Source organism: Ctenopharyngodon idella, chromosome 4 (assembly GCF_019924925.1).
Source record: "Ctenopharyngodon idella isolate HZGC_01 chromosome 4, HZGC01, whole genome shotgun sequence".
NCBI lineage: Eukaryota > Metazoa > Chordata > Actinopteri > Cypriniformes > Xenocyprididae > Ctenopharyngodon > Ctenopharyngodon idella.
The window spans coordinates 22,250,803-22,261,768 of NC_067223.1; the positions used below are offsets into that span (position 1 = coordinate 22,250,803).

General features: G+C 39.0%; 1 protein-coding gene across 10 annotated transcripts in view; it reads left to right on the top strand.

Moving 5' to 3' along the window:
• Positions 1–10,646, top strand: part of LOC127511053 (NACHT, LRR and PYD domains-containing protein 3-like) — a 55,443-nt gene extending 44,797 nt beyond the window's left edge. For 8 of the 10 annotated variants that reach the window (XM_051891395.1, XM_051891394.1, XM_051891397.1 and 5 more), the window contains 4 exons: positions 7,706–7,879; positions 8,409–8,582; positions 8,841–9,002; positions 9,751–10,646. In XM_051891395.1, coding sequence (XP_051747355.1) covers positions 7,706–7,879; positions 8,409–8,582; positions 8,841–9,002; positions 9,751–9,787 — 547 coding nt within the window. In that variant the 3' untranslated portion in view covers positions 9,788–10,646. The remainder of the gene's footprint in view (positions 1–7,705; positions 7,880–8,408; positions 8,583–8,840; positions 9,003–9,750) is intronic. The other 2 variants (XM_051891401.1, XM_051891403.1) reach the window with 2 other exon arrangements.
• The last annotated feature ends 320 nt before the right edge of the window (positions 10,647–10,966 follow it).

Genomic DNA, 10,966 nt, shown 5'->3' on the forward strand with positions numbered 1-10,966 from the left:
TTGAGTGAGTGGATGCGAGATTGAAAACGTAGTTTGGCATGAGTGTTTTTCTCTCTTTTTCTAATTTTTTTTTTTTTTTTTTTTACAAGTTTTGTTTATTTTTAGTGGTATAGTTTAAGTGGTTTAGTTATTGGTGGCACTGGCGGTGCCGGTTCATGGAGTTGGAAGCATGGGGCTGGAAATGCTCACACACCGACATGCTTTTAAACTTTGTCCAACTATTGACTGTTCTGTAGAAGATTGCACTTTGGCAGTCGGAGGGATTGTTGAATACATTAGCATTAAATATATGTCTAGAATAAACAATGGAGTTGTGATTTTTGTGTATAGGTTTGATAAAGTTGCAACAATTGTTGAACGAGGTGTAATAATCAGAGATGTCTGATTATTACACGTTCGTTATTCCGGCAAAAGAGATGATCTTGTTGCAAGTCCCTCCATTAATTAGTAATGAAATGTTAGAGAGGGAACTTTCGCGGCATAGACAGCTAATGTCGCTGATTAGATCGATTTCTCTCTGTAAATCTCCACAATTGTTGTTTCATTCAGAAGGCAAGTTTTTATGATTCTAAAGAACAACAATGAAGACTTAAACTTAGTGTTCAAGTCCAGAGTGGATAATTACGACTACAACGTTAATGTAACTTCAGAAAAAAAATGAAATGTTTTGGATATGGAATGGAGAGTCATCTTATTCTCAACCACAGCGACAAAAATTAGACAAAACAAACAAATCTCAAGGGCAAAAACAAATTAACTAAATGATTCTTTGGTCAGGGACAAAAACAGAGTGAATCAAATGAATCTCAGGGACAAAAATTGGATGAATCAAATAAATGTCAGTCAGAAATCAGAATGAACTAAATGATTCCCAGGGACAAAAACAGAATGAAATATAGCTGCAAGCAGCAATTATGGGGCCAAGCACAAAAGCGGCACAACAAGTCAGCCAACATGGCTGGGAGCATCAGACCAACTGCAACAGTGTGCAATTAAAGACCTATTAAGATAATTTTAGGAAAGCTGAAAAATGATATATACAGTCAATAATAAAGATTTACTGGTTGATCACTTTCGACCAATAGGTGGTACTGTGACCAAATTAATGTGGTATGGTCAGAGTGAGGTGACAGTGACACTCATTTAGGATAAGACTACCATGAAAATAAGTCAACCAGATCAAAAGTTATAAGCATATGAAAAAAAAAATTCTCCACTAGGTGGCGCTGGTCAAAAACTTCTCAGGCTCCTTCAGGGCATCGTGCTGATGACCCAATCCGAGTTTTGTAACGATACACTAATGCATTCATAAAATACAGTATTTTCGAACTAAATTCAGAATGTCCGACTGCCAAAATGGGCGATATGGGACAATTGGATATCATTCGACTTGGTATGATGCCCCGAATCTAAAAAGACCAACTTTATGATTTTTGGACAAACCTATCAGAAGCTATAAGCAAAAATAGCCATTTTTTTGTATCTCCAGACCAATAGGTGGCATTGCACCAAAACTCAGCATGTAGTCATGCTTGGGTCATGCTTGGGAAGACATGTACCAAGTTTGGTCTGAATATGATAAAGCATTGCAGAGATACAGCCTTGAGTCCAAATTGGGTGCTCTACGTTAAATTAATTTGCGTGTTATTTGAGAATGGTTGAGTTTATCAGAAAGCTTTTGATAACTTTTTGTCAGCATGGACTTAAGATGATCTGATTTGATTTTCATGAAAATCAAATGAAGAGTCTAGGACGAGTTCGAAAAAGTAGGTTTTTCGCAAAATTCAACATGGTGGACAAGCCATAAGTCCAAACCTAACATGTTTGGTATCGTTGGACTCAGTAAGGATTCAGGAGTGCAAGGAGATGACTCTTGTGAAAATAAGTCGACCACACCCAAAATTATAAGCATTTGAATATTTGATTTTACCACTGGGTGGCGCTGGTCCGAAATTTCTCAGGCTCTTTCACGGCATCGTGCTGATGACCCATACCAAGTTTTGTGACGATATGCTAATGTGTTCATAAAATACAGCATTTTAGCACAAAATTCAAAATGGCCGACGGCCAAAATGGCTGATAGGGGAAAATTGGATATCATTCGACTAAGCATGATATCTCCAATCTGACGAGACCACATTTATGATTTCTGGACAAACCGTTCAGAAGTTATTAGCAAAAATAGCCATTTTTCGTATCTCCTGACCAGTAGGTGGCACTGAGCCAAAACACTGCATATTGCCTCAAGTCATGCTTGTGATGGCATATATGAAGTTTGGTCAGAATACGATAAATCGTTTTGGAGATATAGCCTCAAGTCTGATTTTTCAAGCTTTTTGTCGAATTCATTTGTGCCGTTTTCGAGAACGGATGGATCTATCAAAAAGCTTTTGAAAAGTTTGAAAAAATCAAAATGGCGGGAAAATTTTCATGATGGAAAATGATGGCATAGGATGCAGAGGAAAAAAGAATTTTGTTTCTAGCCCTTATGGTTCAAAAGTTATTAGCATAAACAGAAGTGAAACTTTGGACAGCTGGTGGCGCTAGAGGGATTGAGTTAGAGACTCCAGATTTGCTAAGGACACAGTTCAGACTGTTCAACAACTGTGTGCCAAATTTCACAACTTTTTAGCATACAGTTCTATGGGCTGCCATAGACTTCCAGAGCGGAAGAATAATAATAAGAAAAGTAACTATTACAAGAGGTGCCTTCACACCTTCGGTGCTTGGCCCCTAATTAGCATTTATCGGGGTTCAAGTGTATTAAGACCTTTATGCCATCTATGGTGTTATGGTCTAGGTTGACATGAAAGCATTTAAGATTTATAGGCTTTTGGGTACATTTGGAAATGGCCATTTTCTTAATGATCCTGTTATGGCTATCCAAATGGTAAAGTTTAACAGTTTTTGATAATTTTTAACCAAAGAAATCTAGAGAATTGTACTGCAGTGGTTTTGAGGATGAGTGAAATACCTGGGACCTTAACACAAAATTATAGAGAAAGAGGAGATTCAAAATATGCTATGAATATTGTTTATGTGTGATACGTAGCACCACCTGGTGGCTGATTAATTTAATACTTCATACAAATCGCTTTAACCTTCGTTAACCTGGTCTAACAGGTTCTCAAATTTCATAGGCCAATGGCAGCCATGTTTTTTGAGAGGCACCTTTGACCAAGACACTGCATGCCAATTTTCAAGTCAATTGGACCAACGATTGTGTAGTTAGCCATTTTCATGTTTTTTTTTTTTCTCATGTTTTTTTGCAGTGCCACCAAGTGGCCAAACGCTACAGTTATTTACGGTGATGTCGGACTGAGCTTGTACAGATGTGTACCTTGTTTGGTGAAAATATCCGATAGCAATAAAGAGATACAGCCATTTTAGTAAAAAGGCAACTGCTACTTCAAACGTTTTGACGTTCCATTGCAAACCTGAATCACCAATCGGAATTCTTTTGATAACTTTTTGCCATGAGTGTTTCTAGATGACGCATGTCCAGTTTTGAACAAATTGCACAAATGGCCTATGAGGAGTTCGAAAAAGTAGATTTTTCAAATAATTGCAAACGTTTAATGAACAATTTGATTGACAGCAGTGGTTCATGAGGCAAAGTTGTTCAGAATGAGGAGATTCAACATGTGTTATTAATATTGTGTGTATGTGTGATACGTTGTGTGATATATAGGGTCTAAAACACAATTCAAGTCTCTAGGCCTTACAGTTTGGTCTGCAGGATCAGTTTTATGGAGGAATAATAATAATAAAAATCTTAAAGGGATGGTTCATTGCGATTTCACTTTTTTAACTTTAGTTAGTGTATAATGCTGCTGGTGAAGGTTCTCCCAGATTTTAAGGACTGTGCAGGTTTTCTTTTAGAAACTGGTAATTCTTATGTGTCTGTGCATGATTCTCTTAAGAAATTGTGTGATGATGGGTGCTAGTGTGACGTCATCACTACCGCGATAGCAGGAGCATGTGAAGTCTGTACAAACAACTGTTTTATGTCTCTGTCACGGAGTCAGTTCCCACCACCAACACACATCATCACCGGATCTCCACGCTCCGCCCACTCGTTCCCAATCACCCGAATACTTATCAGCAGCACCTGCACCACATCACTCAACACTATAAGAACACTCATTCCCTGCACTTCAGTTTCTGGTCTTGATTATACAAACCTGAACTACTTACCTCACCTCCTATGTCTTCGTGTCTTCACTCCTTCGTCTGGTCCTGTCTTCCCTCGTCGAATCCTCTGCAAAGAAGAGAGAACTCGGTTACTGTTCAGCTAAGTGACTTTACTCAACATGCTCATCTCAACCAACAACTCACCTGTGTTATTCCTGTGTTCGTGCCTCTGTGTGATAATAAACCACCTGTTTTATACTTACCCTCTTGTTCTCGTCCGTGTCTGACAGAAGACCAGATCATATGCAGAGCTCCACAAACACAGGCGAGGATCATACCCCAGATCCGTTTGCCTCCTTGGTGAACGCGGTACGATCCTCCCTCACAGCACCATCCACGAGCACATCACCCGTAGTCACTCCCGACCTCGTGCACGCTGTTCGTCAAGCACTCCTTCACCCAGCACCCGCTGCAACATCGTCTTCAGCTGCCTCTGCCAGTCCCATGGCCCGACCAGCGACATTCTCAGGCAAGGCGGAGGACTTCAGCGGGTTTCTACTCCAATGCTCGCTATATCTGGAAGTACAGTCTCATCTCTTCGCTACGGAACGTGCCAGGGTGGCGTTTATCATTTCTCTTCTGTCTGGACGAGCTTTGCAATGGGCGCAACCCCTCTGGGAATCTAACGCTCCGGTAACAGCCACAATTAATGACTTCTTCAACCATTTCAGAGAGGTTTTTGGACAAAGCACAAACTAAAACGAAACTAAATGTCAGAAACTAAATGTACACTGAAAACGATGTCAACAAGATCTACGGATTCAGACGATCACATCACACTCTTCTCTCCCACACTGACGCTCCGCATCGGCTGCCTGCATTCAGAGGAGATCACGTTCATGTTGCTGGAGGGATCCACAGCTGACATCATCCTGGGACGCCCCTGGTTAACACAACATCAGCCTCAAGTACAATGGAACACCGGGGAGATCCTGAAATGGGGTGACAACTGTTTCCAATCCTGCTTCTCTCCGATCCCGCAGCCACCTGTGAAGTTCCAAACTAACTTCTTCCATTCCAAGTGTGTTCCTCTGCTCTCTACCTCCATTGAAAGTCCAGAAACGGATCAGAAAGTGGAAATTCCTCCAGAATACCCGGCGTTCCAGGATGTCTTCAGTAAGCGACGACAGTAGGCAACCCAGTAGGCAACCCAACTTCCACCTTACCGGCCATGGGACTGTGCCATCGACCTGCTACCTGGGGCTACTCTACCCAAGGGTAGAGTTTACCCATTGTCCATCCCGGAGCAAAAGGCCATGGAGGAGTATGTAAAAGAAGGCCTCAGCGATTCATCCGTCCATTGACTTCCCCTGCCGCTTCAAGCTTCTTCTTCGTGGCGAAGAAGGACAGAGGCTTGAGGCCGTGCATTGACTACAGTCATCTGAACTCCTAGACTGTTAAATTCAGTTATGCCCTTCCTCTGGTCCCAGCGGCTCTGGAACAGCTCAGGGGAGCTCGCATCTTCTCCAAGCTGGACCTGAGGAGCGCGTATAACCTCATTCGTATCCGCCGGGGGGGATGAGTGGAAGATTGCCTTCGTAACACCATCTGGCCACTATGAGTACTGGGTTATGCCGTACGGCCTGTCCAACTCTCCCTCCGTGTTCCAGAACTATATGAATGAGGTGTTCTGGGAGTTCCTCCACCAGTTCGTCATAGTGTACATCAATGACATCCTCATCTACTCCCGGAACCAGGCCGAACATCACCAACACGTCTCCCAGGTCCCAGAGAAGCTATGTGAGCACCACCTGTACCTCAAGCTGGAGAAGTGCGAGTTCCATACTACCTCCGTTCACTTCCTTGGTTACATCATCGACCAACATGGTATACAGATGGACCAGAGTAAGGTGGACACCATCCGCAACTGGCCCCATCCGTCTACCGTCAAGGAGTTACAACGCTTTCTAAGATTTGCAAACTTCTGTTAAAGCTGATGCTCTGTCCCGTCTGTTCCAGCCTGAACCTGAGAATAAGGACCCTGAATCCATCCTCCCTCCAGCCATGATCGTAAGCCCCATCCAATGGACCATCAACCAGCAAATCTCCGAGGCTAACTCAGCCGAACCTGCTCCACCAGGAGGTCCTGAGGGCCATCTCTACGTTCCCCCGGCACATCGTCAGCCCCTCATGGACTTAGCTCACTCCTCTCCGGGCTCTGGACACCCAGGTAGTTCACGTACCCTCTCGCTTCTGCAACAACAGTACTGGTGGCCATCCATGCCCCAGGATGTCTCCTGACACATCAAGGGATGCTCAGTCTGTGCCGTTGCCGACACTCCTAGGAAGCTCCCTGTGTCTGACAGTCTCTTTTCATTTGCTATTAATGTTTTTGTATTTCTGCTGACTATGGTGCAGATTATTAGGCTTAAAGTCCCCCTGTAGTCAATTATTTTATCCCTTAAAACTCATCTTTGATCACCAAAATGACATTTAAAAAAAAAATTTAAAGTGGAAAAAAAATTCTTCATGCCTTAAAATAGCTTGTACACCCTTGTCTCATTTAATATACACGGATTTATGAATATGCAAATTAGCCCCGCCTCCACTCGCTCAGCTGTTTTCCTCTGTGAACACGCTAATGGATGTTTGACAATTCCGTTGCTTTTAGTTTTCAGATTTAAAAAGACATTCAGATGAAATCCTGCAGGCGCCCGTGCCTTCTCTGTACATAAAACAAATGCACATCCTTGAAGGAGCGTGGACTTCCAGCGTATTTACTTGAACTAATTGACTGAATAGCTCTCTCAGAACTTGACGTGCGATTCCACACTGACTGAATATGCACACGAATCACGGTCACACACTCAGAGCAATATTGTTTTAGCTATGTTTTAATAGTAGGCTATTAAAATATTTCAAAGGACAAAAACATGAACTTTATTGGTTTTACTTCAAGTCAGCTGACAGTTTACTTTGGCATTCAGTAAAAGTCCTTTTTGGATGATATCTGAGTCCTGAGCCTATCTACCATCTCCCCTTGATCACCACGGGACACGTTACGACAAATTGTTATATTTTTGTACTCTTCGTGAGACAGGTTTTCATTCTCTTATGAACTGTTGTTGTCACTGTTCTCTGTGTTGGAAGATATTTTTAAATTGTTTGGTGTAGATTTTTCCAAACAGTTGTTTATTTTAGGTTACAGGTATTCCAAAAAAAAAAAAAAAAAAGGAGCAGTGTCAACTCTTTAATTTTATTTTGGGAAGAGCAAAGATGGCTGTGTATATGAGCAGACGAAATAAGGTGGAATGATCTGCAGATGATGATGCTGTTTTTGTATTTGTCAAAATGTTGAAAGCTCATTTAAAAATAGATTTTAATTATTACAATTTGATGAACAATCTAGAAAATTTTTCCAATATATGTGGTCATAAAGATGTGCTCTGCTCTGTTGTAGAGAACAATATGTGATGTTACTTATTAGATGTTTTTTTTAAATGTTTTAATAGAGTATGTGTAAAATCTAAAAAAAAAAAAAAAAAATCTCTCTCCCTCTCCACTAATGTAGGTTAAGCTGCTGTTATATGACAGATGAAGATTGTTCTGCTCTGACTTCAGCTCTGAAATCAAACCCATCACACCTGAGAGAGCTGGACCTGAGCAAGAATGAACTAGGAGACTCTGGAGTGAAAAACCTCAGTGATCTACTGATGAACCAACAATTCAATCTGGATAAACTACAGTTAGTATCATTATACTGTACAGCAGTTACAGTGTGATTAAAGTTTACTGTTTAGTTTAAGACAACTGGACTCAAGTCACATCATTTATAGCACTGCACTTTCTGATGTTTCTCCATCTGAAGAAAGATTTAGAAATACTATTGGTTAACAGCTTGTTGTGTGTATCAGTAGAAAGAGAAAATAAGCTTTGAAGCATTTGAAACTTTGTGGCTATAAAATAGTTTCATGCTGAAATCTGACAAATCTTTGCTTTGAAACAATACAAAAGTGAGGACAGACTAAAAACAGTGTAACAAATGGCAGTAGATTATTCTGACAGAGTTATAGTTATAATTGACTAATTGTACTTTTCACTAAATCTTAATTTAAGCAAAATGTGTATATGGAGGTTGTAAACTACACTTTAATTGTGATGTAATCGTGAAGTTTCCATGATTTTGCTGGTGTATTAGTGACTGTATGGCATTTATTAATGATTCACACATGAACTGAACATGGATTTGAGTCATTTTCTCTTTCTGTCTTCAGTCTGAATAGATGCAGTATTACAGAGAAACAGTGTGTCATCCTGACTTCAGCTCTGAAATCAAACTCATCACATCTGAGAGAGCTTGACCTGAGCAGGAATATAATAGGAAACCGAGGAGTGAAGCACTTATGTGACATACTGATAGATTCACACTGTAAACTGGAAAGATTGAGGTCAGTAACATATACATAGAAGAAGCAAAATGCTTAAAATCACTTCAACAGATAAAATAGAATAAAGCACAGAATCTAAATGAATCCTTCCTAGCAGCAAATAATAAACTAAGCAACTGACCCAAAACAGATATTAAGCAAGACACTTACGTGCTCTTGCCGTCTCCACTGCCAGCTCGCTACTCCTTTGTGTAAAATTCTTCACCTTAATGATTTGTTTGTAAGATAATCTCTCTACTTCTGTTTGTGTCTTTCTAGTCTACAGGAATGTGGCATTACAGATGTTTCTTCTTTAACTCAGTCTTTGACTAACTCAAAAGCACTGCCGTTTTTAAAAGAGCTTGATCTGAGTTTCAATAAGATAGGAGACTCAAAGCAGTGGCTCAGTGACGTGCTACGAGACTCAAACTGTCACCTGAGGTGAGGAAACATCACTGTGATATTAAAGATCTTCATTCACCTCTGTGAACAAACCTTTCAGATATTCATTAAAAGGAAATTATCATTAAGCTTGTAAATGGTTTGTGTGAGAACAAAATGTGAAGCTTTATACAACACCACCTGCTTTATTAACTGTGTCAGTAGAAGTGAATCATTTCAGTTTGAAAATAGACTTGTTCATAATAAAAGTCTACTATATATATGTGTGTGTGTGTGTATATATATATAATATACTGCTAAAATCGGTGGTGTTCAGCTTCAGCTCACAGCCGTCCAGCCTCACATGCAAACATGTTTAAACTAGAGGACAAACGGCTTTAACTAGTGGAAATTTAACTCAAAATAACATGTGTATTTGCTCGCTGTGGTTTATTCCATACACCGTACACTCATTAGCATGTGTTTCTCCTTTACCGTGACTCACTAGGAGTCGCAGGTCCTTCTGCAGTCACACCAACACAAACATATGAACATCATTCATGTTTTAAATTTAGTGTATTTAAACACAAATACTGTTTGAGAGATATATCTGCAAGATCATGTACAGTCAGTAATTTATTAGTAATTATAGTAATTAATCTTAGTAATTAATCTGATTACAGGAATTTAATGTAACTTCTTTTTACTCAAAAAAAAAAAAAAAATAAATAAATATATATATATATATAAGTAATTTTCACTATTCCACTGAACACTGATTGTTTTCTCTGCTGTTTCCTCCTTACAGAGTAGACATCAGTTCACATTATTTTTTAAATATGTGAAACGGACATGAGAGTGACCATCAGGTGATCCACAGTAGAGTCTCACTCAGATGAGTCTGTCAGCAGAAATCTTCAGCCTCTTCAGTATCAGGCCTACGAATATAATAATGTTTGAATTTAACACATTCATAATGATTAAAACGTTTCTAGTGATTGTCAAGTATAAATGTATTGAATGATATAAAGCCTACAATGTGAAATTTGCATGTTAAAAAGTTTTTTTTTTTTTTTTTTAAAAACTGTTTCTGCAGCCAATTTTTTAAATTTTTAATGCAAAATATATATATATATATATTTTTGTTAAAAGTTGATAGATGGTGTCATATGGAAGTTAGAATATTCATTATGTCATTACGTTGCATTCGCATTCTGCCAAGTGTCAGCCCTTTAGATTTGTTTGCTTCTCTGCTGCTATTCTTTGTGCTCACATAATGTATTTTAATGCAAACAAAATCCCAATAAAACTATTTCATCTATTTTTCTTTTTGTTGTCAGGCAATATGAAATAGTGACTGAAACGCGGTCCATTAAGACTACATACAGGGCTCGACATTAAGCCTTGTCATGTGCTTGTCCTATGGAGAAGTAAATTGGTCATTTACTTGTAAAGTAAAAAAAGTTGCTTGTCCGGAAAAAAATAGGATTTTTGTGTGGTGTAAACATAATTTTATTCTGAAGCAATATTCTTTATTCTGAATATTCTTTCAGAAAACTGCAGTTTTGACATATTTAAATCTGCATGTTTGTGATATTTACCCCAAATTTTTTTTGTAACCTTTATAAGGGGCGAATAATACCACACTACAGGGCTATCAAATCAAATTAAATAATTTACAAAAAAAAAAAAAAAAAAATACAACTGCATTAAATAATTATGAGATTGTTTTAAATATTTTTTGAAAATTCTAATAAGAAATGTTGGGGTGAAAATGATAGTAAACCGCCAGTAGGTGGCGGCAAGTGACCTTCTTAATAAGTGAGTAATTCATTCAAATGATTCGTTCAAACGGCTGATTCATTCAAGAATGAGGCAGTTGTTTATGAATGGGTCACTGAATCATTGACTCAACCGATTCGTTCAAAAAGCTGAATCACTCAAAAACACAGTAAAGAAAACACAGTTGAGTGTTGCTGTGAGATGCGCTATGGTTCTGTTGTGATGTTTATTTAGAACTATTT